Source organism: Gopherus evgoodei, chromosome 23 (assembly GCF_007399415.2).
Source record: "Gopherus evgoodei ecotype Sinaloan lineage chromosome 23, rGopEvg1_v1.p, whole genome shotgun sequence".
NCBI lineage: Eukaryota > Metazoa > Chordata > Testudines > Testudinidae > Gopherus > Gopherus evgoodei.
This window is the reverse complement of record NC_044344.1, coordinates 2,701,441-2,728,860: the sequence shown is the minus strand read 5'-3', so window position 1 is coordinate 2,728,860 and position 27,420 is coordinate 2,701,441. Positions and strand designations below refer to the sequence as shown.

The 27,420-nt window shown below is 59.6% G+C and overlaps 1 protein-coding gene across 2 annotated transcripts; it reads left to right on the top strand.

Annotated features, from left to right (window-relative positions):
• Window positions 1–27,420, top strand: IGFBP4 (insulin like growth factor binding protein 4). Of its 2 annotated transcripts, XM_030541664.1 has the most exons (5): window positions 1–519; window positions 23,768–23,931; window positions 24,538–24,672; window positions 25,267–25,408; window positions 26,822–27,420. In XM_030541664.1, the coding sequence occupies exons 1-4, from the start codon at window positions 174–176 to the stop codon at window positions 25,399–25,401; spliced, it is 780 nt and encodes a 259-aa protein (XP_030397524.1). In that variant the 5' UTR covers window positions 1–173; the 3' UTR covers window positions 25,402–25,408; window positions 26,822–27,420. The 2 variants fall into 2 exon arrangements, with proteins under 2 accessions (XP_030397524.1, XP_030397523.1); XM_030541663.1 differs by having other exon boundaries at window positions 25,267–27,420.

Below are 27,420 nucleotides of genomic sequence, written 5' to 3'. Positions count from 1 at the left end.
GGCTGCTGGCCAGGCTGAGGGCGGGCTGTGAAGCCCTCTCCTCTCTGCAAGTCCAGGAGGCCACCCACCTGGGACCCTGCTGCCTTCCTTGGCCTGCGCGCTCCCTCTCCCCCCTGCCCTGGGCTGGCTGGTCCATTATTCGCCATAGTGCCCGGTCCGTACGCCCGCCCACCATGTCCTCAGGCGGCCTCTCTGCGGTGCTGCTGCTGGCCACCATGGGCCTGTGTGTCAGCGACGAAGCCATCCACTGCCCGCCCTGCTCGGAGGAGAAGCTGAGCCGCTGCAAGGCGCCAGTGGGCTGCGAGGAGCTGGTGCGAGAGCCGGGCTGTGGGTGCTGTGCCACCTGTGCCCTGAGCAAGGGGACGCCCTGCGGGGTTTACACTGCTCGCTGCGGCTCCGGGCTGCGCTGCTACCCGCCCCGGGGGGTGGAGAAACCCCTGCACACGCTGATGCACGGACAGGGTGTCTGCATTGAACTGGCTGAGATCGAGGCCCTGCAAGAGAGCCTCCAGCCAGCAGGTAAGGGGGCTGGGCCTGTGAGGGAGTGGGGGGGAGCGTGGGAAGGGAACCCCTGATGGGTCAAAGCCCCACAGGCTGGCACCGAGGGGCAGGTATGTGTGGGAGGGGAGGGGTTGGCCGGTCTGCAGGAACTCGCTCTCTGGCATCGCTGCCCAGGGGTGCTGCAGGGAGGGGAGCTGTAGCTAAGGCTGGTCCTTTAACACCCACCTGTGCAGAGGTGCCCCCCCAACTGCGCCAGCGATGGGGGCATGGCAGCCGGAAAGGGCCACTGTGGGAAGATGCTAATGGCCAGACTCAGCTGCAAGGCAAAGCGGGATGGTTTGGGAGGGAGGGGGTTAATGCCAGTGGCCGGTGCTCAGGAGGGGGCGGTTCTCTGGGTACGCTGGGCATAAAGGGGGACTCAGAGGAGCCCGGCAGATCCCCTGCGCCATCCCAGGGGGGCAGAGCTGGGCTGGTTCCCTGCAACAACCGGCATGAGGATCCCGGCACCTAATGTCCAGCTTGCCCAGCCCATGCCAGGTGCCTGCATTTCCCCCAGTGCCAACCGTGGCGGGTTCCTTACCAAGTGAGGAAATCCACCGATTCCCTTGCCCGTCCTTGCCCTTCCCACGGTGCCCAGAATCTGGCCAAGAGGCGGAGCGAATTAACTGGCCCAGCACCGGCCGAGTGCAGCCTGGGCTACGGGCTGTGGGGGCTCCAGGCCTCTGAGCCAGCCCTGTGCCCTAAGCCGGGGGGGCTCCAGGAACGAGACAGCCCCAGGCTGTCTTAGCTTTCCCCATCCATCGCCACAGGGTCAGATTTGCATCCTCTGGCCCTGCCACGGCCCCTCAGACTCCACCTCCTTCCCCAGTGACACACTGGGGGGGTAAGAGACGGGGGCTGTGTCATGCAGCTGGCCGAGACCCTGTTCCTCGGGGCACCCCGTGTCCTCATACCCCTCTCCCCAGGGCAGGCGCTCGGCAGGTCGGCTGGGGGTTACAGATCAGAGGAGCCCATTAAGTTCGTTCCCCTTACTCAGAGGGACACGCTCCCTCCTCCTGTTCCCTGGCGCCCCCACCCCATGCCCCCTTCCTCTGCTGGGCCACCCAGCACCACCCAGCAGCTCGGGCATAAAGAGCCTCCAGGCACAGGCTGCCCTCTGGAACCCGGGTCTGGCCTTGGCCCTGGGGCTGGGAGTCAGGGAGGGGCTGACACCTGGTCCCCACCCCAGCCAAGAGCCTGGGAGTGAAGGATGGACTCCGGCAGCTCGGGCTAGGGACAGCTGCAGGGTGGCACCCAGGGTGAGTGGAATAGGAATATCGGGCATCCACCCACCCATCTGGCCATCCATCCACCCATCCATCCGTCCACCCGTCTATCCATCCATTTGTCTGTCCATCCACCCGTCCGTCCATCCGTCCATCCACCCGTCTGTCTATCAACCTGTTCGTCTGTCCGTCCATCCACCCATCTGTCCGTCCATCCATCCACCCGTCCGTCCATCCGTCCATCCACCCGTCTGTCTATCAACCTGTTCATCTGTCCGTCCATCCACCCATCTGTCCGTCCATCCACCCGTCTGTCCATCCACCCATCTGTCCATCCACCCATCTGTCCGTCCACCTGTCTGTCCACCCACCCGTCCGTCCGTCCGTCCACCCGTCTATCCATCCACCCATCCATCCGTCCACCCGTCTGTCCATCCACCCACCCTTCCGTCCGTCCATCCACCTGTCCATCCGTCCACGGGCTGCTCCTCCAGGCATTCTGTCTCTGCTGCCTCCTCCCCCTCCTGTACTGTCCCCTCTCTCTTCCGCTCCAGTGGACTTGGGCTGGGGACACCGGGGTCCCTCGGGAGGCCGGCTATGTCGGGGCAGTGGTGCCTTGGGGCGTCCTACTGAAGGCTGGGCTGGGAACGATCCCCAGGCCTGACCCTGCTGCATTCGGATCTGGCTGGGCCAGGCTGCAGAGGCCTTGGGAGGATTTCCCGAAGGGACCCGCGGGAGCTCGGCAGGTGCCCAATTCCCATTGCACCCAGGCACCAAACCCTCTTATGCATCTTTGGAAAATCCCTCCCTTGATGCTTTTCCCTGCTGGTGAACTGGACTCCAACGTCAGTGTGACGAACTGGGAATGTTCTTAATGTTTGCTCTGAATACTGTGTTCGTGCCTCAGTGTCCCCATAGCAGTTCTTAAGTATCTAGGTGGTGGAATAAGGGTGTGTGATTGCTGCAGAGCAAAGGGCCAGTGCCCCTAAATACCTGGCACTCTGTCTCCTGGCAACTGATGGCCTGGGCCCCTCCCCTGCAAAGGTGCCAGCTAAAGGTGTTGGAGACTAAAGGATCAGGTGACCTCCTGGCCCGGGAAAGGGGTTGAACAGAGAGGAGGGGCTGGAGGGGTTGTTAGTCTGGAGCTGGCTGGGGACGAGGAGTGAAGGGCAGATGTGGGGTCTGGCTCACTGCCCCCCAGAATGGACCCGGCCGAGGGGTCCGGTTTGCGGTACCTACAAAGTTTGTTTTAGACCATGATCCTGCCATCTAATAAACCTCTGTTTTACTGGCTGGCTGAGAGTCACGTCTGACTGCAAAGTGGGGGTGCAGGACCCTGTGACTTCCCCAGGACCCTGCTGGGGTGGACTCGCTGTGGGAAGCACACTGAGGGGCAGAGGATGCTGAATGCTCCAAGGAGAGACCCAGGAGGTGAAGCCATGTGAGCTTCTTGCCCTGAACAAGTCTGCTCCAAGGGAGAGGAGGCTCCCCAAAGTCCTGCCTGGCTTGGTGGGGAGCAGTTCCAGAGCATCACCTGGGGACTCCGTGACAGCCAGCTCTTCCCCACGACTCTGCCCTGCCTGTTCCAGCCCCCGCTCCTCCTCCGACACCATGGCATTGGCACTCCCTGCCCAGCAAGCCTCTGGCCTCTGCCCTGCCTGGCTGCTGGAGGGTGGGAGTCGGGTGCAGGGGCACAAGAGTGATGATTGCTAGGAAGCCTGCAGGGCTGATGGCATGTTCAGCTGTTGTCCTCTGTCCAGCCCCCGCCCTGGGGCAAGGCTTTGCCCTGCATAATTCAGAATCCCCCCCCCCCACCAAGTCTTTAGAAAACAGCCTTGCACTGTCCGCCGTCTCCTCCAGCATCGCAGGCTCTGGCTGCGGGGAGAGGCCAGGATGTGGGACCGGGGATCTCCAGCCAGCTCCGCGGGTCTCCGGATGAGTCTGGGCATGGAGAGCAGGTGCACTGTTCCCCAGGGAGCGCGCCGAAGCTGGACCCGCCTGGGCTCAGGGCAGCCCCATCAGCACAGTGCAGGTCACGGGACAGTTGGGATCCTTCCGCTGCCCTCCTCTAAGCCCAACCTTCTCCCGGTCATATTGCCTTTGCCACCAGCTTCCCTTCTCTCTCTCAGTGAGCTCACACCTTCTGGTAGGGATCCCCGAGGCAGCCTGGGCCACTGGTAGGTGGCCCTTGGCCAGCTTGTGACTGGTCTGGCCAGCTTTTCTGGTGCCCTGCTGGTCGCCACTCTGAAGCTGTTTGCTGTGCCCACGTGTGGCCATGTGCATAGCAATCTTAACTACTGGCCATGCCCGTCATGGCTGGGAGTGTGCAGAGGCCACCTGGCCACATGCATGCGGCATGGGTGCCAGGACGGATGCCAGCCAGTGGGGAAGTGGTGCCCTCATCCCACCTCCAAATGTCCCATGTAACTTTCTGAGAGCTGAGACCCTTCCTGGACCTGCCCTCAAACTGGCCCGGCCTGGAATCTGGACCTGCCCACAGACTGGCTGGTTCTTGTGTGCCTCAGAGGTGGCAGCCCTGCCCATTGTGTAGAGCTCAGGGCTGGGGGGCAGTAGAGGGGCGCTTAGGTTCTGTTACTGACTCGGATGAACTCTGGCAAGTTCCTGATTCTCTCTGTGCCCCAAGTCCCAACCTGTAACATGGGTGTAGCAGGCGCTAGACTGGGCTTGTGTCACCAGTGGCCTCTACTGGCTAGAGTAAGAACTGCTCGCCTGTGTGTCACATGCCCAGTACCGACAGCAAGCGTGGTTGTTATTCATTATCCATATTACTGCCATGCCTATGGGCCCTAGGCACAGACCAAACCCCTCTGCGCTAGGGGCTGTACAACACAGTCCAAAGAGCTGACAAGCTCCGGAAAGAGAAACCAGCTGGCTACAGCCAGACCAATGGGGGAGTCCCAGGGTGTGAGCCAATGTTATGGGACCAGATGAGCCAGCCACAGGGCGGGCGCCGGGGCAGCACGTGCAGCAGGAAGAAGGCAGTGGGTGGAAGGAAGGTTGTTATGTGGCAGGGAGCGGGTGCCGTTGGAGCTGGATGAGATGAGCATATGTTACTCCCCCTGTGCTTTATTGCCAGGGGGGTCTCTGGGAATTCGGTGACATTCCCTGCCTGCACTGGGGATCTCTGGACTTTCTGTGAGAACTGAGTAGCCCACAAGCCGTAGTCAATAGCAGGTGTCGGCACCGCCCGGCTGAGATCCCAGGGGCAAAGCCCCCTGTTGATGCTGCAAGCTGGGGGGGGGGCACCGGGGCAGCTGGTGGCACCCCGGAAGGGGGGATGGCGGGTGGCCTGGGTGGGTTCAGGGAAATTGAGGGCCATGGCGAGGGAGGTTGAAGTGCTCAGCCTGGCCCTGCAGAACGTCCCGCTGAGCCGCTGCTTGTGTCCTCAGGCAGACGTGACGGGGAGATGTTAATGTGTAGCTAGGACAGTAAACATGGGTCCCTAGTACCAGGAATTGCGCATCCCAGGAACAGGTTTTTCCCCTGAAATCCCTGACGGGGGGCAGAGGGAGGGGGGTTGGATTGCTCTTGAGATGGTAGCCCAGGCCTGGCAATCTTTGCCCTTGACCACAGGGCCTGCGGTGTGACGGGCCGGCACCCGCTGGAGCCGCACCCCTTGCTAGGGGAGCAGACGGCTCCTCCGCTGCCCTGTCCCTGCCCTGATGTGCAGAGGGGGCCCTGCCGTTCTGAGTCTGGGGTGGGAAACCCGGCTGCCTGCCCCAGGCTTGACAGCTCACCAGTGGGGCTGAGGGAGCCCCCAGCCCTGCCCCACGGTAGCACCACCCCGGCTGTCAATGGAGCGGTGTTGGGAGGCAGCTCTTGCAGCTGGGCGGCTGAGCACCAGCCAATGGGCAAGGAAGGAAATGCAGCGTGGGGCACAGGACCCTTCCCACCCATGCTTCCCTCCCCCTCGGGTCCTGACTCCCCTGGGCTTTCCTGCACTTCAGGATCCAGACCCCCGAGTTGGAGGTTCAGGCCTGGTAAAGGGAAGCCAGACACAGCTCCCCAAGGGAGTGGCTCATCTCTCTGGGGGAATCGCTCAGCCCAGCCTGGGAAGGGGGAGAAAAGCCAGTGGGACACTTGCTTTGACCGGTACCTCCACTTGGGCTGCCCCAGGGGGAGCTCACTGGCCCCCCTAGACTCCCGCCGGAGGGCTCCAGGGGTCAGTGGGGCAGGAGGGGGCTGTGGACAGGTGCCACGTGATGAGGCCCTGTGTGGGGCTGGGCCTGGCTTGCGATTGTCCTCCCACTCTCCCGGCTGTGTTTGCGGACGAGATTGGTGGCTGATAACCAGGTGGCTCCCAGCAATACAAATACAGAGATGTAGCCAGGCGGGTGTGTGCCTGCCCAACAGAGCCCTGGGGACGGGCTGGGAGAACATACGCCCACCCACCCGGACCCCGATGGGAGCCTGGCTGGAACTGGGGCAAAGAGGAAGGGAAACCAAGAGGAATCAGCTGGCTGCAGGGTTCAGTGTCCCTGGGAACCCCACAAATTCACTGTTCCATCCCATGAAAACGACATTGCAATCTCTTCTGGGGAGGAGTGGAACTGGATTAAGAGAGGCACAACAGGCCTATGGGCCCTGGCTTCTCGCCTTATATCATGAGATTGGAATATCAGCTTTTAAAAACCAAATGAAAAACAAACGCTCCTGGCTCTCATGGATGACAGAAAAGCTTGAAAATATGACCAGAGCGTAACTGGTGTCTGCCTGAGGGCCTGGAACAAGAGCTCAAAGGAGTGCGATCCCATTCCACTTAACTCAGAAACCTGTTGCCTCTCCAGAAAGGAGAAGGGTGACAACTTGGTGGAGGGCCATGGCTTGGGGCAGGCCCATGGGATGTGTGTTTAGGGTCCTGGATTGGCTTAATTTGGTGACGGAGGAGGATCCCTGTCTGTGCTGGAGGCACTTGGGAAACAAAAATCCAGTCAGGTTTGGATTTGAAAAGATGCACCAGGCAGCTAAAATCTCAAATTTGGCTTCTTTCAACCAACAGCCGGGGCTTCTCCAAAAGCAGCCCCTGGCTGGGTTTGCTCAGCTGCCGGCATGAGAATGATTAAACCCAGCTGCAAGGCCAGGCCATGGCACCCCATGGACTCCTGGGCCGTTCTCAGGAAGTGCAGGTAATTAACCCTATTTCTGCTGCCACCCCCAATTACCAGGCAGGCTCCAGAAATCATGACATTGAAACATAAATAAATAAAAGTCGGGTTCTTTTATTCGCTGTCTGGGTTGTGAGCCTTTAGGGTTAGTGGCTTTAATCTTTTCTCCACAGTCACAAGAGCTAGCAACTTACTGGGTTTCGTTAATGACAGCCAAGATTCTCCTCAGATCACAGGGCTCCAGGAGCTGGGAATATCATGACAATTGCCATAAGCCTGAGAGTTTGCAGCATGGCTGCATTAAGCTAGCGGTGCAAAGTCCGTATGGAGCCAAAGAACGTTTGGTTTGTCAGAGCACAGGAACTGCTGGACTGCACCAGATCCGAGCTCCATCCAGTCCAGCGTCTCATCTCTCTGCCAGTGGGCACCACCAGACGTCTCAGAGGAAGGTGTCAGAACCCCATAGTCAGCATAGGTGGGCTAATCTACTGCCACGTTAGCTGTCATCCTGATCTCTAATAGAGAGAAGTTTAAACCTTGCAGTAGAAGGCTAAATCTCCCTTCCCAAATGGATTGTCATTAAAGAGAAGTCTGGGTGTTCTTGTTATCCAGATGTCTAGCTCCTTGAATCGTGCAAAATTCTTGGCCCCTGCGACTTCCTGTGGCAATGAGTTCCTCTGTCTAATTCTGTGGGTTTCTGTCTCGTAGCATCCAGCAGCAGTTGCTGCTCTTGAGCGTGTGTGTGGCATTTAGGAAATGGCAAAGGAGGTGCCCCCCCGAACACTTGGCCACTAGTTAGTAATGATTTAGTGCTGGATAAATCTGTCGGGGGGAAATCTGACCCTGTGGGAGCTCCATATATGTTGGTTGGCTGCTACGGACATGGTGGGGGATGGAACCTCTTTCCCCCCACTCCACAGGGCCACGTGGGCACCAATGAACATGCCAGCCCCTTGGTAGCCGCCTGATCTGCATATGGTTCCCATGGCACCTTGCTCCCCGCTGTGTCTTTCAGTTTTTCCAGCTGCTTTAATTTAAATCTAGCTTGTCTCCACGCTGGCAGAGTCCCCGCCCCCCATGGTGTGGCGGGGGAGCCGAGATCATGCTGGCGACGGGCCATGTGCGGCTGGTTTTAAGTTTGTTTATGGGACAGGCTAAAAATAGCAGCTAGGCAGAATGGAGATAGCAGCCAGCTGGGTGAGCCTGACCAAGGGCACAGGACCAGCCCAGCGTGGTCTGGTCATTTCTGCCGGGGACACGCAGCGTGGATCCTGCTTCCTGCTCTTCTCGTGTCAGGGGCATCCCAAGTCTTAAATCTGAAGCTCTCCAGGAGCCGAGGCTCTGGGCATAATTGTTCTGTGCTGGCTTTGCGCTAGTCCCTTCGGATATGCTTTGGGGACCCATGAGGCGATTTCTTTCCTTTGATCCCCAGGGTCGACTTGGCCGGTGTGTCCAGCCGAGGGGCCCTCTCCTCCGCTGGGCCCAGGGAGTGGCAGAAACGCCGGGCTGGTTCCCGAGTACCGGGGCTTCAGGAAAATGGGGCTGGCCCGGGGGTGATGCGACCGTCTGGACCCCGCTGCCAGGGGCAGTGGCTGCTGAGAGGAGGGTGGTGGGGTAATGGCTCAGCACCTGCTCTGCTCCGGCAACTTCCCAGCTTGTTCTAGAATCATTATGTTGTAGCTGGCGGTGGTGCAGGGAGCAGCCGTTACCCAGCATTGCCTGGCACCGACCCGCAGCTCCCCGAGCCTTTCTGGAGTCTCGAGAGAGCGAAGCAGCTCCGCCGCGCCTGGGGACTAATGACATCTCTCTGCTCTAGAGCAATGTAATTCTGGGCCCCGTTTGTCACCAGGCTTAGCAGCACCGACACATGATTGCAGGGAGACGTTCTGCCTTTCCAGGGAGGAGCAGAGAGCCAGCGGGGTTATGGGAACGGAAAACCCAGATCAACCAGCATCAGAAAACAGAGCAGCGCTTCCCAGGGTACTCCATGTATTTTCGAGCTCCCTCCCTCTGGCCACCTCTGGCTCCAGGTGGATCTGTCCCTGTCTGTGGTTTTCCATCACACACGTCACCCTGGTAGCAGCACAGGTAACTCTGCCACTGCCACGCCCACCCCAAATTGTGGCCAGAGTTTGTGGGGTGCAGCCTTGTGCTGCCGTCTGTGCCTCAGACCCCAGGGAGGAGCAGCTTGGCAGGAGGTTTGGCAGGGGGTGTGTGAATCCAGTCTGTGCCCTCTGGTGGGGTGGGAGGGACGGGCGAGGAACGCACGGTTGGGGAAGACAGACCAGACACTCTCTGTTTCTCCAGGGCCCAGCCCCCATACCTCCTCCCCCAGGGCTTCCAGACTCAGCTGGCCTGGCCTGCAGCATCCAGGTGGGCGCCACGTCCTGGGACACGCGGTGTCCTGAGTGCAGACACGGGAGGGGGGGCCGTGCACACGCAGGTGTACATCCAGGTACGCAGATGTGCATCTAGCCATGCAGGTGGCCCAGCAATCCCCTTCTTCCTCCCCGCCGCTGGGGCCCATTCACGCTCCGGTGTGCCATGGCTTGGCTGGCACAGGCTCCAGCCAGGAGAGGAAGTGGTTTCCCTCCCTGCAGAGGTTCCAATAACAAACAGATGAGGAAGCAGCCCTGGGTCCCCCCTCCAGCTCCCTGCAGCCAGCTCCAGCCCTGGGCCCTTCCTTTCGCCTCCTGCCTGACCCGCTCCCCCTCCCCGCCTGACCCAGCCCTGCTCCAGGGCCAGTGCTGCCTTCCCCAGGCCGGCCCCTGGCAAGCAAGAGGGGCTCAGCAGCCAGAAAGGGTGTTTTACTCCTCCCGCTCGGCTGTGCCGGTGCCAGGACCACCCGCAGTCGGTTACCTTGGGTGCTAGGCTCCAGCCCGCACCTCTTTGGCCTGGGGGGCTGGGCTCTCATGCATGGTATTCGGTGCCTGCTCTCCAAACCTGGCCCTACTGGTCTCATCTCCGCAACGCCCCCCCCTCCCGCTTCCCCCGCATTCGCAGCCACCGGGCGAAGAAGCAGGTGAAACCCAGAGACAGCCGGGCCTTTTCTCTGGGGCAGGGGGACCACAACTGTGCAGCGGGGCAGGGGCGAGTGGCAGGGGCTGGTATAGGGACTAATGCTCCAGGATGGGGACATACACACACACTCTATAGCCTTGGCTGTGTTTGTGAGTGTATATTGCCCGCCCCCAACACACACACACACACACACACACACACACACACACACACACACACACACACACACACACACACACACACACACACACACACACACACACTTCCCTGGCTTGGAGAGAGTGTGGGTGATTCAGCAGGGGGCTTTCTTCCTTCCTCGGCATGACCCAGTGCTCGGGGCTGCAGTCCCTGGCAGGGCCGCTGTGCTACCCAGGCTGTGATCGCGCGCCCATCAGCGCTCGGCATCCAGTGCAGGGGGCGCGCACGGGTCCTGGCCAGGAAGGGGTTAAGGACAGAGAACGTGAGAAAGGAGGGAGCTCAGCATGGCAGCAGGGCAGGGGTTAACTGGGGGGTTTCATTCCCCCCCCACCTCAGCCCTGGCCCAGCCCCCCCAGTCTGCTCCCTGGCTGCACCCCGGCCTACAGAGTCATGGGAGTCTCCCAACAGGTTCACGCTGGGTTTGAGTCTCTCCCTGGGGCTGTGCTGGGCTTTGAGACGCTGGGACCAGGTGTCCCAGCGCGACCCCCCCAATCCCCAGCGTGTGACAAGGTACCAAAAGCCAAACAAATTCTGCCGGGAAGGCCAAGAGCACAAGGAGAAAAGGTCCCAGGGAAAGTGTTGGCTGGGAGGGGCCGGCCACAGAGGGGCAGAAGGACCCGTCCCCAGCGCATCACTGGTCCCTGGTGTTGGGGGGCTGCAGGGCTGGTGGGGAGCTGCTCCGTGCTGTGGGACTGCAAGGAAAAGGTGGGACGGGGGATTCAGCAGGAATAAGGGGGGATCTTGCCTTCTAGGGGCACCCACGGGGGACGGGAAATGTGAATTTCATGAGCCCTCTGCTGGGAGGAGCCGGGCAGCCGGTCTCAGCTGTGATCACCCTCCAGCTAATGCAACTGTCCTCCCACACTGACCCTTCTCCGGAGCCGAGTGGGCGGGCGGGTCAGGACCCAGCAGACTGGGCGAGAGCTGGTGTGTCCGGACCCAGCTCCACACTGAGACAGCCCAGGGGTCTGGCGTGGGCTGGGCCTGCAGCAGGTGCGTACGAGCAGGAGCTGTTTATGTCCAGCTTCAAAGCACCTTCTCTTGTGCTGAACCGTCAGGGTGTCCTCGACTATCCCATCCGTTAACCAATGGCGGCATCACGGCCCATGTTGCTGCAGCAGGTGGACCTCTCCAGGATGGCTCGAAACCCACAGTTTATGTAGGCCCAATATTTTGTGCCAGCCTAGCAGAGGAGGCAGATCTTCCCAGCACCGAGCTCCCAGGGCTGCCACCACAGGTGCATGAAGACAGGAGTGGGCTAGTGGCAGCTAGGCAGTCCCCCCAGCTGAATGAGCCCTGGAGCCGGAGCTCCCCTCTTCTGCCGGACGGGGCATGTTGGTGGGGCCGGGGGGCGGGCAGGGGTTGGCAGGCAGCTCGCACCGCCGCTGGCGTGTGAGGGGATGGTTCGAGGGATTTGCACATGCAGGGCGATGGGGCTGGTACCGTTCTCGGGCTAAGCCCGCGGTCATTTCGAGGGCACAGCCTCTCGCAGGGCTACTGCACTTCTGCTGGTGAGCTGGCCGGAGGCCGCGGGCTCCCCGCATGCTCACTGCAGTGTCATGTACCGGCTGGTGGCTAATAAAGATATTGAGGGACCAGTCCCAATACATGACTCAGACAAAACAAGCTAGTAAACTCCAAGCGATTTCTCATTGTGGCAGATTCTGCTCCAGGAATCCAGCTGATTCTTGGCTCTGCCCGGCCTCGTTCCTTCTTCCTTCAGCTTTTCTGTCTTCTGGGTCACGCTGCGCTCTGCTGCCTCCCCTTCCCAACGCAGCTTTTCCCACTCCCCTCCGAGGGGGAACAGAAAGGCCGACGCTCAAGCCACAGCTGGGCCGGGCGGAGGAGGCGGGTTTGCTGCACCTTGGGAATCTTTTGCATGGTTCCGGGTTACCATGGCAAGTGGCCCCTCCATGGAGTCATAGAAAAGTGGGGCTGGAAGGGACCCTGAGAAGTCAGCAAGTCCCGCTCCCATTTGTTCCCATCTTTCCCCAAGTGCGGTGCCCAGAACGGGACTCCAGCGGGGGTGTCCTCTGTGCCTTCCAGAGGGGGACAATCACCCAGGGCTGGCGCTTCCATTTAGGCGGCCTACGCAATTGCCTAGGGAGCCAGGATTATTGGGGGGCGGCATTTTGCCGGGGGGACAGCAGGCGGCTCCGGTTGACCTGCCGCAGGCGTTCCTGCGGACGGTCCACTGGTCCCATGGCTCCTGCGGATGGTCCGCTGATCCCGTGGCGCCACCCAAGCCATGGGAGCAGCGCGCAGGGCGGTGAAATGGCCGTGCGCCTAGGGCGCCAAAAACACTGGCGCCGGTCCTGCAATCACCATCCGTCTGTTACACCCGCACCCTGGAAGGAGATTAGCCGTCGATGCAGCAGCAGCCCATTGCTGAGGCCGAGTCTGCTTGGTTAAAAGAGGGGTCGGCTGAGGGAGCAGGCAGCCTGGGTCCCATGCAAAGCCCAGCAGAGGGGCTGGCAGGACGCACTGTGGGTTTGCCTTGCTCTGTGCACAGACCTGGACCTGTTGCAAGGCTGACTGGAGCCAGCGGTGGCACGTGTACTGGGCCTACATCTGGTGCTGACCCCAGGCATGGCGGTGTGAATCCAGAGCCACTCATCTGGATGTATCCCCTGGGCCTGGGATCCAAATCTATCCCTGTGGCCCTGGATTTCACTTCACTGCTGAGTCGAGGGCGACCTGGGGGCTAAGTAGCCAGGCCTCAAATGCACCCCAAGGGCTCCAGGGTCTTCAAACTGAGTGTGCGAGATGCACTCCCCTGCAGTCTGGGGAGAGGGGGGGGCACCCTGGCTGAGGCCCCCGCAGGTGGCAGTGCTGGTTGTGGAGAGCGCTGGCTGCATTCCTTCAGGCCAGGCGGACATCCCTTTCCTGTTTGTGTTCTGCACAGACCTGAGCCTGCCGGCTTGTTATCGTGAACTCTCCACTAGCCCTCCCCCAGGCGCGTTCAGCCTCACCGCTCTGCCAGCACCAAAACTGGCTCTAGCCCCATTGTTCTGCTGCCCCCTAAGCCGTCAAAGGTCAAGGCCTTTCTCCCATTTCCCAGTGGCCGCCAGCCAAGTGCAGCCATGCTGGGGAGCGATACAAGATTTTTGCATTAGGCAACATTATTAGCTGGCCTGAGAAAGAAATGGGGGAAGGTCGTTTCTAAGCAGGGCTGAGAACGTGGCCCAGCTCAGGCCGAGGGATCAGGCGGGTGCTCTCCAAGCGCGATCCCAGATGGGAAGGGAGCAGAGCCAAAGTAGCTAAGGAGAGATCAAAGTGCACCCCTTGAGACAAAGCCCAAAGCCTCCTGAAAGCTGGCCTGCACCCTCCTTCAGCTGCACTGGGGGCCCCTGTCCCTGCAGAAACGGAGCAGTGCGGCCTGGGACCTGCAGCCCTTCAGGACAGAGTTTGCCCAGCTCTGGACTCAGGCCCGGTGTTGGCTGATTTGAGTCAGCGAAACTCCCCAGGCCACGTTGAAGTTCTCAGACCTGGAGGCACTGAAACTGAATAGTGGGGACCTTAAACCTTCCCGTGCGTTGGGTGCTGCTGTGCCAACCGGGCGGTGGCTGGATGAGGCTGGTCAATGGGGGCTCCAGATTCATGGAAGACACTTTATTTTCCCCATATGCTTGGAGGAGTGGGGAAGAACTTCCTAGGTCCCAGCCCGGCGCATGCAAAAATGCCGAGATCAGCGTGAGAGCAACAGGCTTGGGGCCATTGTATGTGGACCTGCTCGGGAACCTGTAAAAGTCAGCCCAGGAGCAAATAGCTCCTGCCCCCAGCCCTGGGACCCTGACCTGCAGCCAGGAAAACCAGCCTGGGCATTTCCCAACAATCGTGTGTGTCGCAGCCTCAGGATGGATGATGGAACCTGCTCCTCCAAACTGTGTGAATCCTTTGCCTGTTCAAAGCACTTCCTGTTTCAGCTGATCTGACCAAAGGGTCTTTGCTTTGTTTAAATCACTTTTATCGGGCCCATTTAGATTCAACACCTCTATGCAGTGTGTGTGTGTGGCGGGGGGTAGACGGGGCTTGAAGTCCCCTGGTAAAACATTTCGCTCTGCTTCTCCCCAAATGTTCTGCTTCTCCCCAGGAATGACAGGGTCTTGCAAGGGGCAGTGACCTCAGATCTGCCTGCGCCACCACCGAGTGTGCCCCAGCTGGGCAAACAGCCCAGCTGGCACGGCAGGCGACCCATATACCACCTCGCCCTCCCAGACACATAGTGAGATCCCAGCCAGGACAACCACTGCAGGACTGGCTGCCAGCTCACAGCACGTGGCATGGCCATGCCATGGGGCAATCAGTGGCCAGCACAGAGCGTCGCCACGTCCCATCGGCACCAGCGCCACCCTGGTACAGGGTCTCCGGCCGCTGCCACCTTTGGGTTTACGTTTCACATTACAAGGACTTGTGCAGTTTCCTGGAAAAGGACAGATTACATGGAAAGCAAACAACAAACATCAAAATGGAGAAGTGTCGCACTGCGAACGTTGACCTGGTGCCTGGCAGCAAGTCCATAAATACCTCCCTGGGCCAGTACGGCAGGATTCTGCTGGGGAGCGCACGCCCCCGGGGTCCTGCCACAGATGGGCCTTGTGGCAGGGCACTGGTCTCTTCCCCTCTCTGGGCTCGTGTGTTCCCTTTGGCTTGTCCGACTGCACTGTCGGCTCTGTGTGCAGCTCCTAGCACAGCAGAGCCAATGATCCTTGCCGTGGCCTCGAGGGGCTAGCGTAATAAATAGAATACCAGCCACAGGCAACAGCTGCTTCCCTGCAGCCGGCCCAGCAGGTTTTGTTGGTATTCACTCTGATCGCTGGGGGAGTGGGAGCAGCACACATGCAGTCTGTAGCTCCCACCCAGCCTCGGGTGGGAGAGCCACTGTTGGCAGAGGTGGGGCAGATAGATGGGAACCCCGTGTCTCATGCTCCTGAGAGCTTTGGCCACTATCTGAAGCCACCTTCGTTCCAATCCAGGTGATTTACTCCTATCAATCGACATTTGCTGGGAAAAGAGTTCTTCACTTTAGCTTTGGCTTGTTCCTCTGTTAGAAGTTCAGGGCAGCAGGTTCTTGTTTTTAAAACCTTTCTCTGCCCTGACACCCTCTGTGATCTTGGGGTCAAGTGACTTGAGCCATTGCCCCGCTAAGTGCCTCAGTTTCCCCATCTGTAACAGGGGTTAATGATACTGACTCCTAGCAGGGAGGGCTGGGGCTGGCAAGTATGTGGCTTACCAGTGTCTGCAGAGGGCTTCCCAAGGCTGGGGTAGCAAAGGCTCTGCCGTGGGTTCCAGACCTGGAGCAAATGTTGCCCAATATTGTTGCATAGCCTGGGTAGCAGGGACTGTCTCCTTGCATCCAGCTCTCTCCCACGGGCACAGCGTCCACAGAATCCGAGCCCTGGTCCATCCCACCCATCTCTGGTGAAGCAGGCGGAATAGCCAGGTGCTGTCTGCAGCTGGTGGCATCCCTGCGGTGTGCTTTAAAGAGTTCCCTGTAGGATCCTCCGCGGGGAAAGTGGCTCCCTGCCCCCCGGGCCTTGTGAGGCACAGGCAGGGAGTCACACGGGGGGAGCAATGCCTGTGGCCTGAGTCTCCAAAGTGGAGGCCGGATCAGAGCCTGCAGGGGCTGTGACTAGCAGGAATTCGGGCGGTGGCACATGACCCCTCCTGTCTGCTCTCAGGCCGTGTCAATGCTGGCAGGGTTCTCACACAGCTCAGGCACCCCCCATCCCTCTGCGTTGTCACTGTGTCCCCTGGGCCCTGCAGCCACCCTGTCATCGCAGAGGAGCATCGAATCCAGGGCTGGGTTCCCGAGGCTGTTTTCATTGCAAAAAAGTGCGTTCTTACATCAAGCCAGTTCCCCCTGGTGGAGACGAGGCGCTGGCAATCTGAGCTCAACGTGCCCCCGTCTCTGGTGAGACCCTCCTTTGGGGCAGTGATGACGAAGCCTGAAAGCTCTCTCCTCCCCTGCTTGTGAAGGGAACTGCCCCAACGTCCAGCCCTGGCTCCTCCGAAGAGGAGAGCAAGGTCGTTGCTTGCCCTTGCCTTGAAAACGCTCCTCCCAGCATGGCTGGGTGAAGTTCACAGCTGGCTGGATTCCTGCAGCGGAGGCTACAGAGGGAGGGCGTCACAGCACAGGAAGGGCATTTGCAGTTTGCCACTTGACTGGTCTGTTTCGTGTCCCCTTGTTGTACTTTGCGTCTTGGCAGGTGGTGAGGAGTCAGTCCGCTCTGGCGAAGGGCAGGAGGAGATAACCTTCGCGGGGAGCATCCAGGCACTGAGCACCGCCAGCTCCAATTACCAGGCTGGCTTAGGCAGAGCTCAAGGCCAAGTTACCTGTAAAGCTCTGCTAGAGTTTGGCAAATCAGCAGAATTTCTCACCTGCTAGTGCCAGGAGCCGTCTCTGTGTATAAAGGGCTTTCAGTTAAGTCAGCACAGCTCATGTTTGCTTGTGCTGAAACCGAGGTGTTTGGTACAAAAATCTCCCTGAGCAGGTTAGATTTGGTGTTCTGATTAAAACCAAATCTTACCTCATTTCATGTTACCACTTCCGCCTGGGGCTTTTCCAAAGGACCTGGGGGAGCTGGACTTGTAAATCTGACTCCTGTGACAGGTCCCAGGCAATAGAGAGAGAAAACTGCAATTCTGCTGCATTTCTTAAAAATCAAGGGGGCTTTCTAGCGTATTGCACAGCGCCAGCATTTCACCACGTTTCTTTGGGCAAATGCTTCTTCCTCTGCACTATTGATTAGTTTAAGCTGTAACTGCACTTGGAAATGGACCGTGCTATAGCCTGTTACAAGCAGCGTGGGTTTCTGTATCCTTCCGCTCTCCGAAACTGGGCTAACAATGTCCAGGAGAGAACGGGGCCTGACCCAGCCCTGTTATAGCCCAAATCAGTCAGGATAAAATCCACTTCGGAATAGTTCGAAACCTCCGCAGAGCTGGGTTCCAAAACCAGGCAAATCTTGTGTGTGCGTGTGAGGATGTGTGTATATGTGCGTGTGTGTGTGCGTGTGAGGATATGTGTGTGTGTGAGAGAGAGAGGGGATGTGTGTGTATGTGTGTACGTGTGTGTGTGTGTGTATGTGAGGGTGTGTGGTGTGCATGTGTGGATGTGTCTCTGTGTGTGAGGGTGTGAGTGTGCGTGTGCGTGTGAGGTTGGGTGTGTGTGTATGTGGATGTGTGTGTGTGAGGGTGTATGAGTGTGCATGAGGTTGTGTCGCTCTGTGTCTGTGTGCCTGTGAGGGTCTGTGTGAGTGTAGTGTGCGCGCTTTCTTATTTCACCGGCACATCTTCAAAGCGTATGTGGCTGCAGCTGTGCTGTTCCCCTTTGCTGACAGCCTGAGCCCAGGCCGCGGCCACAACAAGCCGGAGACCTCGCTCGTGACATGGCAGCTCGGCCCTGCGGCTGTGGAAAAGGTTTGCATGGCAAAGACAGAAAACAAAATGCCGGGCACACGCAGTGGAAAAATGTTGTTTGAACCAAACATGGAGCTTTAAGGATCCTGAAATCAAAGGAACCTGCAGCTTTTAACAAATGCTGAGCTAACCAGCGCTGGTCCCATGACAGCGACTCCCAGCTGCCCGTGCCTGGTCTTGCAGTCCTGGAGCAGCGCTTCGCCCAGACGCTCTGGCTTGCAGAACTGGACTCTGCTTGAGGTTAACTTTTTTATTCCTAGAATTGTTTCCTGCTTTCCCCTTCGGTGTCTGTGAGTGACTGGTGGGTGCTGACTGCCCGGGCAGAGGGCTCGGCTCTCCCGCTTGGGCCCGGCCACACAAGCACGGGAAGGTCTGCAGGCTCAACCCCATTTCCAAGGCGTGCTGCGTCACTGGCCCTGGCTGCAGCCTTCTGTGCCCAGTTCCTTCCCCAGAGTCCCAGGGAAAGCCTCAAGTTCCTTTTGCAAGTGAGAGCTCGTAAATGAACATCAAACAAAACACACTGGGAACAGCAGAGAGCATCCTGGGAAAATCCTGCTTCCCACAATGTGCCCCGCTCAGCTGGGACATGCTGTCCTGTCTCAAAGGAGCAGAAACCTTTGCCCTCCAGGCCGGCGCATGCTCCCTTGCAAAGCCGCTGGGCCTGGGCTGTGCGGGGATGGGTTTCGGGGTGTCTGACTGAGGCTGCCCTGCTGCCGCCTGGGTCGTCTGGCAGGAAGGTGGGGAGGGCCAGTGGGAATGGCGCTGAGGTCAGACTCCCACCCCAGCCGATGTTCACTGAGTCTGGAGGACGCTGAGTGAACGGCAAATGGTTTAGGGGCGTTTCCCCCAAGGACGAGTGACTTCTGATGGCCTTGGTTTCCAAAGGCCTGTGCATGTATATGTGTGTGCACACATGTGTATCCGTGTGTGTGTGCACGCATTGTAAGCAGGCACGCAAAGCAATATCCAGAGATAATTGAGAACCTGCAGCTGGAACTCAGTGAGGGTCTGAGCCCCGGGGGCTGGGGGGCTTAGAACAGGCCCGTCCACTGTCACGCACAGCGGCGCAAGAGAATCTAAACTTCCCATCCCATCTGATAGGGCCGTATGTTCGCTCTCCTGGCTCAGGCCCGAGGCCCGTCCTGTGCAGGATCCCAGCTGGCCGTACCATGTGTGTCAGAGGAAGGTGCCAGAGACCTGCGGTCAGCAGCCTCTGTTTCTAACCCCTGTAGTTAGAGAGTAGCGCACACCCTGGAGCAGGTTTAATAGCCTTTCTAAAGCTCTTACGGGATTTACTACAATCACTCTCATTAGCTAGGTACGGGTCTAGTCCCTCGTAAAATCTTGCTAAGATCTTGGCTTCAATAACATCTTGTGGCAATGAGTTCCGCCGTCTAATTATGCAGTCTGTGAAGAATTTCCTTGCATTGGTTTGGAAAGGCCGACCTTTCCAGTTCATTGGACGGTCCCTTCTTCCTGTGTGGTGAGACCGGGAGAGTAGACGCTCCAGACCTCCCTTCTCTAAACTTACTGCCCGGTCCCCTCTGTGCCCTCCCTAAGGAAAATGATCCCAATGTTTTCAATCATGTTTCTAGGAGAGTCTTTTCCGGCCCTGATGATTCTCATTCCTCTTCCCCAAACCCCCTCGAACGCTGCAGTGTCCTGCCCGAGCTGGGGTGGCCAGTGCTGCGATGGCTCCGATCTCCTGGGATCAGAAGGGAAGCCCCTGGAGGTCCTACACTGACCAGCCAGGCTGTATTTTTTAAGGGGAAACATTAGTGGATCTGACTCCACTGTATCTGGAATCCCAGAGCAGGGAAGGTGAGGTTGGCAAGGGGGGTAGTTTAGCTGAACTTTTGTGACCCTCCCAAAAGTGTTGATGAAGGTTCGGGGCCAGTTTGTGGGCTGGTCGGTTGGTGCGCTGGAGCTGCCCTTTGCCCTCTGTGCTGCTGCAGGACATCAGTGGGGAAGGGCAGCCCGTTGGTGCCGCTGGAGCTCAGACAATGAAACTTGAGCTCGTTGGACACGGCGCATTTCCAGAGCGAAAGGAGCTGATGTGCAGGGCCTGGCAGAGCCCAGCGCCAGCTTTCCATGCCGCAGGGATAAAGTGCTAGAACGAAAGGGGAAACAAGTGGGGGAGGGGGGGAGTCTGAATCAGCCCATCACCGAGAGCCGTCTAGGCAAGCAGGGGGCCGGAGCTCATTACTGTGTAACGATGCCCGTTAGGCCTCCGGTTGGTGTCCTCGTTTTATCCCGGCTGCGAATGGCACAGAAACATCGCTCCAGGCACCCGCCCTGGCATGGATGGGCACGGTCTTGGGTCCGCCGAACGCCGCCCGTGGCTGGGAAGGTGGGTGATTTGCCACCTCCTGCCTCCTTAGTGCAGCCCAGCCGGAGGGTCTCATGGCCCTTCGGGCCTCACTTTTCTGAGGTGGCCCCTAATTTGGGGAAACTTGGGGGTTTCTAAAACTTCCAGCTCTGCAGGATTTGGGAGCCTGGCGGAAGAGCTCTGGGCTGCGTGTCTTTTCTCCTAGGAGTCGGTCCCTGTCTGGGACTTGAACCCATGAGCTCTGGATCGGGAAGCAGCCGCCGCGTGAGCTGAAGGAGGAGCAGCGTTCAGCGTTAGCAGCCGTCGCGCCGCTCTCTCCTTCACCAAGCTCCACCAATCTCGGGCCAGACCAGGCCGTGCGCCCGCCAACAAGCCTGCCCGCCGAGCTTGTCCCGCGCAGCCCGCATGCCGTGCGCCGACCGTGCCAGCATTCAGCGCAGGGTGGCAGCAGGCGGGACTCCACTAGTCAGTGGGGTTACCTAGGCAAGGGGGAAGCGCCCCGAGATCTGGCCCATCCGGATTCGGACCAGGGATGCAGGGACAGGATGAGCTGACGTTAAACCTTTTTCCCGGGGGGATCAGCCTCCCTTTGAGCTCCGGCCCTGCTGTTCTTGCCCCCAGCTGGGGCTGGCAGGTCTGGGCCCACCGAGACGCCCTGGCGAAGGTTATGCTATGAGACGGGGCCCCTGAGCGGACCCCTCTTTGGCTCCCCGGCCATTTGCTGGATGCACCCAGAGGAAGGTGAGGAAGGTGCAGCTGTCTCCTTGGCCTGCTGCCTGCTCGGGCCTAGCGGGTATAAATAGAAGTGGGGGGCCAGGGAGGGGAGGCGTTTGTTGTGGTTACCATCCCGGGTAGCGACAGATCTCCTGGGGAAACGCCAGCCGGAGGGACTATCACAGAGCTCTGGGGCCCAGCCGGCCTGAGGGAAAGGGGTCCTGGGGATGCACAGAGCTGCCGTGCCTTTCCTGTCAGACGGTACTGTGCCACGGGCCCCAGCCTCCATTAGCAAAGGGAGCCGCTGGTCCGTAGCTGCGGCCACATCGCCTGGCTCGTGAGCCCTCTGGAGCGGGGCTGGGGGGAGGGAGCCACATGCAGGATGTCAGCGCTGCTGCGGGATGTCGCACAGGTGACCCCAACACATGCTCTGGGTCCTCGTCCCTAGGGTGGGGCGGGGTGTGTGGGAGGACAGGGGTGGGGTCACTGGGACAGCCCCTGTTCGGGGGCCAGTTGAATGTGTGCAGCTCGGCTATCATCAGCCAATCAATCATAATAAAGCCAGGAGTGCAGCACAGCATGCGTCCTCGGAGACCCTACAGTAACAAACCGAGGTGCACAGCCTAGCATACCTGAGCAACTCTTCTCTAACGAAACCAGCCCCGGTGTGCAGCCCTACAACAACAAACCACTCGTCATGCGCCCCCCTACAGTAACCAGCCGGGCTGTAAAGCACTGTGTCTTCATCGGTTGTCATTTAAAAACAACAATCAATGCTGAAAAGCTGCTGGGCCGGGAAGTGAGAGGGACCCGGTGACGAAGTGTGGGGGTGGAGGTGTGGGGAGCCGGAGGAGGGGTGCAGATTGGGGGAGAAGACATTTTTAAACCAGGTGCTACAGCTAACTGCCCCCCCCACCCCACCCCATGGTCACACACCGGTGGCCTCGGGTGGGAAGGGGCAGGTTACGCTGAACTGCTAAGGCTGCTCCGGAGAGGGGCTGATGTGCGAACCCATTTGTATCCTATGTACGTTCCTGGGACCGAGGCCAACTTTTACATAACAGATGGAAACTTTTATTCAGCCCATTTGGAAAAGGGCTCAGGAGCAAAAGCGTTTTGGAGTCCCGGGGGGAGGGAGTGAACTGGGCACAGGAGAGGAGCCGGGAACTGGCCCAGAAGGGGGCGGTCAGTGGGCCAGCTTGGAGTTGGGCTAGGGGCCAAAGCTGGCTGTTGCCTATGGACCTGTCTCTTGGGGCTGCAGCCGGGATTGCTGGGGAGGTGCCCCTGCGCTGGGCGGAGGGGTCGTTCTGGAGAGACAGGCCAGGCAGCCGCTGGGCACCATGGCGGGTAGCTTGGGAAAATCCAGTGCTGATGAGCGGCACTAGAAAGATTTGCCTGCAAACAAACTCACTGGCGCCAAGCTCCTCGCAGGGGCCACAACGAAAACTAGGCAGGAGGGAAAAAGACATTTCCTGCGTCCATCTGTGGCTGCTGCCATCCTGGTGAATTTCCCTCCTGGCCAATGGCTAGAAGAAGGAAGAGGAGGAGGCCTCAGAGTTACGGAGAGGGAGAAAGGCCAGTGCCCGGGGCACTAGCCTGGCACTCACTGGTGTCAGTTCCCAGCTCTGCATATTCCTCCGGCGGCTGCTGCAGTTACAATGGGGATATGGGTACCGAGTCGCCATCCAGGATTGTGAGTTGTGTGGCTACCACGGTGATGGGGGGACAGAGACACACCCAGCCAAACGGGCCGACACACCCTGGCTATGTGCCATCGAGAGCTGTGGCCCTGCATGGGACCTCAAGAGACCTCAGTTCTAGTCCCAGCTCTACAGCTGTTTCACTGTATGGCCTTGGGTGTGGCCTTAATCTCACTGTGCTTCAGTTCCCCCATCTATGAAATGGGGAGAAGGAGCCTGGCTTTCTCCTGCCTCTTTGTCTGTTTAGACTTCAGCCTTCGTCTGTCCACACCTGGCGCGAATTTAATACAGATCAGTGAGACTTGTCAGAAAGGTGAGGAGGAAATGCCTGAAGTGCCATGAAAAGCAACCGAGGTTTCTGGACTTATTAAGCGGCTGGGTAACTTTTAGGCAAGAAACAGTGGTTTGGTGGAACTGGGCAAATCCCTTGTTTTGGCCGGTGACTGAGGACCCAGCGCAGTGCCGCTCTAGGGTCTGTAGGCAGCCGGGAGAGCAGCTCGCGTTGCCGGCTTCTCTTTCCCTGTTAATGCGCCGTACGCTCTAGGGTCTGTAGGCAGCCGGGAGAGCAGCTCGCGTTGCCGGCTTCTCTTTCCCTGTTAATGCGCCGTATTAGGGCTTGGTTTCGTGGGCTGGGCCCTCACCCCGGGGGAAGAGGGAATCGCCAGCCACAACCCCAGGTAACGATCTGAGTTAAAATCTCATGTTATTCTGTCCTGCTTTGACACGGCGTGTGAGCTGGTGGAGGCAGCGCCCCAGGCTGTCTGGAGCAATCTTCCAGTCTGGCCGCATCTCGGCCATCAAAAGGAGGTGGGAAGGTTGGTCCAGCCTGGCGCTGACATCCATGACAGTAGCACCTGCTTAAAGTGATCCCTGTACATCCGTGCTTGGCTGGATTCCCAGGACTCGTCCAACCTAGGGCACTTCCCAGGGTGGGGTTTTTGAGGGGGGCGTCCGTCACGTGGGAACTAGCTGTGGGACCAACGTGCAAATGGGGGTGTCTGTAGCAAAGGCGTCGCTTGGCGCTGGCCTGAGGCTTCGTTTCACACGGGTCACCAGTAGCTACCAGCACACAGCCGCAGACCGGAGCAAGCTCCACTGAACCAGGCTTGGCCCAGGCTTCCCTGGCGGTTACATGGCCCCTGCAGCTCTGCGTCGGGTGCAGCTCAGCGCCACTGGTCTCCCATGCTGCACGGCTGGTGCATTCTAGGAGAGTGAACAGCAGCGCTGCCCTAGCTAGCTAAACGCATATGATGTGCACGTCGGAGCCCCGGGCTGAGTCAATCCTGGAGCAAACTCCCTGCGGCTTTGCACCAGGGCCATCTGCAGCTTACCCGGCATCTCTGCGCAGTGGAGGGCAGGGAGGGGGAGCAGGCCGGGGCAGCACTGGCTACAGTTCCTGGATCTCGCTCTGCAAGGCTCCTGCTCCAGCCCGCCCAAAACGCTGCTCCCCGCTGACTGCTCCCCTCTCTCCCTGACCTTCCGATTTTACAGATAAGGAGGAGATCGACCACCCCAACAACAGCTTCAGCCCATGTAGCATCCAGGACCGGAAATGTCTCCTGAAGCAGCAGGCAAAAACCCGCGACCGGGTGAACAGCGGCGTGAAGATGAGGAGCAACGGGAACTCGCATCATCGGGAGGAGACAAGGCAGATAGTGAGATGCCCCTTTCACTCCCTGCGGCTTGGGGGCTGCTGCTGCCCGGGCCTGGGATCAACTCCCTTCACCCCTAATGCCCTGGCGCCTCTCAGTGCCCAGCAAGTGACTGGTGTTTGGGGCTGCAGAGGAGGCCCCAGCGGGCGGGTCTCTCGTGCAAGCAGCCAGCATGGGGTAGCTTTGGTTTGCCAGGGGTACGCTGTCCTGTTACCCAGTGTCCTCGCTCTTCACCCTCCCTGCGCCCCAGAGAAGGAAATTCCCCACTGGGGGCGGGCAGTGCAACCCCCAACACCGACACCGACGAAGGGGAAATGAGCAACATCCCCCCTGGTCCCCAGGCGTTGCAGGGGCTAAAGCAGAGAGTAGGGCTCTCCAAACACCCAGGGGGTATTGTACCCTCATGCCTGGGGGGGGCGGTTTGCAGCCATCCCCTCCCCCAGGGAATCCTTGGGAGGAAGCTCAAGGTGCCAGGTATTATTAGTGGCTGCCATGTGGTGGGTATCTGGCAATTGATAGGAGAGGGGGACTCCAGCCTGTCTGGGTGGAGGGAGGGAGGGGGTCTTCTTCCTCCCCCGAGTTGGGCTCCGATCAATGCTTTCTGTGCAGGCCCAGGGGTCGTGCCAGAGCGAGCTACACCGAGCACTGGAGAGGCTGGCCGCATCCCAGACCCGCACCCACGAGGACTTGTACATCATCCCCATCCCGAACTGCGATCGCAACGGGAACTTCCACCCCAAACAGGTACGGCCTGTGCCCCCATTGCCAGCAGCAGCCCTGGCCTAGGGGTCGGGGACAGGGACAGGCGGAGAGGGGCACACACCCACTGTACAGCTAAGGCTGTAGCCAGCCCAGGGCCGGATGTGTCTCTCTGCCAGCCCAGGGCCGGACGTGCCTCTCTGCCAGCCCAGGGCCGGACGTGCCTCTCTGCCAGCCCAGGGTTGGACGTGTCTCTCTGTCAGCCCAGGGCCGGGTGTGTCTCTCTGCCAGCCCAGGGTTGGACGTATCCCTCTGCCAGCCCAGGGCCGGACGTGTCTCTCTGTCAGCCCAGGGCCAGTTCTGTCTCTCTGCCAGCCCAGGGCCGGGTGTGTCTCTCTGCCAGCCCAGGGTTGGACGTATCCCTCTGCCAGCCCAGGGCCGGACGTGTCTCTCTGTCAGCCCAGGGCCAGGTCTGTCTCTCCGCCAGCCCAGGGCCGGGTGTGTCTCTCTGCCAGCCCAGGGCCGGACGTGTCCCTCTGTCAGCCCAGGGCCGGGTGTGTCTCTCTGCCAGCCCAGGGCTGGGCGTGCCCCACTGCCGGTGCAGGAAGGACTAACCAGAGCCTCCTGTCCCATGCGCAGTGTCACCCAGCCCTGGATGGGCAGCGTGGGAAGTGTTGGTGCGTGGACCGGAAAACTGGCATCAAGCTGTCGGGAAGCCTGGAGCTGAAGGGCGACTTGGATTGCCACCAGTCTGTGGACGGCGTTCGAGAGTGACTCGGTGGTAAACGGGGGACAGGGAGATTTCCTTGGCGACCGGCCGGGGCTGAGCCAACCCATTGGTGCTGTTTCTGAGTGGAAAGGAAGGGGACACGACCACAAACAAACCTCACTGGGTTCGGGGGATGCCAAGATGTGCTAATGCCCTCGGGGAACTGCTGTCGGGCCCCCTGTACCTAGAGCCGCTCTGCCCTGCACCCCTTGATTCGGACATTGCAATTCTACCCTGGGGTCTGTGCACGGACCGGGGCACGCCCTGGCTGAAAGTGGGGTGGGGTTAGGCCTCCAGGCCAACATGACCACTAGCAACGAGTAACTCTAGGGACGTCACACTCAGGGGTACGTTACCTCCCAGCCTCTCCGGCCCCGGCCCCTGGCCAGCCTCCCGGTGTGACCCCCTCCCCTAACTCCCCACTTTGCTCTCTCTCGCCCCGTCCAGCGGGGGCTCCCTAGAGGGCTGTCTCCGGGGCAGGCGTGGGGATGCGCTGCAGTGGCTGGAGGGAAGGAGGGGCTCGTTTGAGATCACTTTGCCAAAGTCCCATGACAGAGAGCAACAGACACAGGCCCCCAGGGTCGCCTCAGTGCTGCCACCGAGTATTTGCCTTATAAAAGACGCCTAGTCCTGGCCCCGCTCAAGGTAGCTGCAGGACTGTTGGAGTTGCAGCCCTGCCCCCCACTGCCCCCATTTTTTCCATATGGTTTCACCATAAGGTGTGCTAGGATTTCCCTGCAGTTCCATGCCCTTTCTCCCGCGCCTGCGTGGGGCTACAGGCTTGTATCTAGGGCCCCAGCACTGGGATCCATGTCATTGCATCCGAATCTCCGCTCTCATTTACCAAAAGAAGAAGTGAGTTGCTACCCTCGTGATGGCAGAGAAACGTGCAATGATATGACCCAAGTGCTACTTACGGCTGCAGTGAGATCTTCCTGAGTCTTCAGAGAGCCTGAAACAAGAGCTTGGAGAGGGGGGCCTGCTCTGCTCATTTCAATGGGGTGTTAACTCCAGGCTCTGCCAACCCCACCCCAGCAGAGGACTATGTATGGCAGGAAGAGACGCGTGCAGTGGGCTGGTTCCCCCAAACAGATACACCCCGGCAGGTCAGGTAAGTACTGGGGGGGAGGGGGGAGGATTGCTGCCATGCCTGCCTGTCAAGGGAGGAGGGGAGCCCCAGCCCTCCCCAAGAGGAAAACTAATGGGCTGCCCACCAGACAGTTCATGTGTGGGTGATTGGAGGGGCGAGCCAGGGGAAGCCCCTTGTTGCAATGTGCCTGGGATCCTGAATTGCGTTGATATGGCCTGTTGACACACTGGGCAGCATGTATCTGTGTCAGTGACATATGTGTGGGTGGGAGCAGGAGACATCTGAGAAGGTCTCAGGGAGGCAGGTAGCAATGGACACAAGATCTCTCTCTCCAGCGTTTCCTGACTCGTCGCTCGCACTTACTGTGACCCCCACAAGATCTGCCTCTCAGACTCCGTGCAGTCACGCGATTCGGGGAGAACTCTTCCGTGCTGTTACCAAGTGGGACATTTCTCGCCCTGCTGGCTGCAGGGACCAGCCTGAACGCGTGACCCAGGGGCACCCGAAAGGCTGCAAACCCAGAAGACAAATAAAACGAGACTCAAACTGATCGCTTTTAGATCACCCTTTTTTAAAGCCAGCCTCGCGGAGTTTTGAGGCCAGCTGCCTGGTGTTGGACTGCATGCAGCGAGGCCCCCGCGCTCAGCCATGAGAACGTGTGGGCCGGGGGGAGTCGCAGGCTTATTTCTCAGCACAGCCCAGGAACGCGGTTGCCACCTCACAATGGGACCTTCCTTCCTATTCAGAGCTAAGGCAACGTTTCCCCTGCAAAGCCCTGGTCTGCGGGAGCAGACGGACAGTGGGTGGTGGGGACTGGCCGCCTCGGAGCTCTCCCTCCCTCTCTATTGGCCAGGTGGACATGTGTTGTGTCTAGGGTGGCCAATTTTCTAGTCGCACAAAACTGAACACCCTAGCCCTGCCCCTTCCCCGAGGC

Excerpts from the sequence above, each read along its gene's own strand:
- IGFBP4 (XM_030541664.1), top strand. The coding sequence starts at position 174 with ATGTCCTCAGGCGGCCTCTCTGCGGTGCTGCTGCTGGCCACCATGGGC. Across the intron at positions 520-23,767 it reads AGAGAGCCTCCAGCCAGCAG|ATAAGGAGGAGATCGACCAC; the intron begins GTAAGGGGGCTG and ends CCGATTTTACAG. Across the intron at positions 24,673-25,266 it reads GGAACTTCCACCCCAAACAG|TGTCACCCAGCCCTGGATGG; the intron begins GTACGGCCTGTG and ends TCCCATGCGCAG.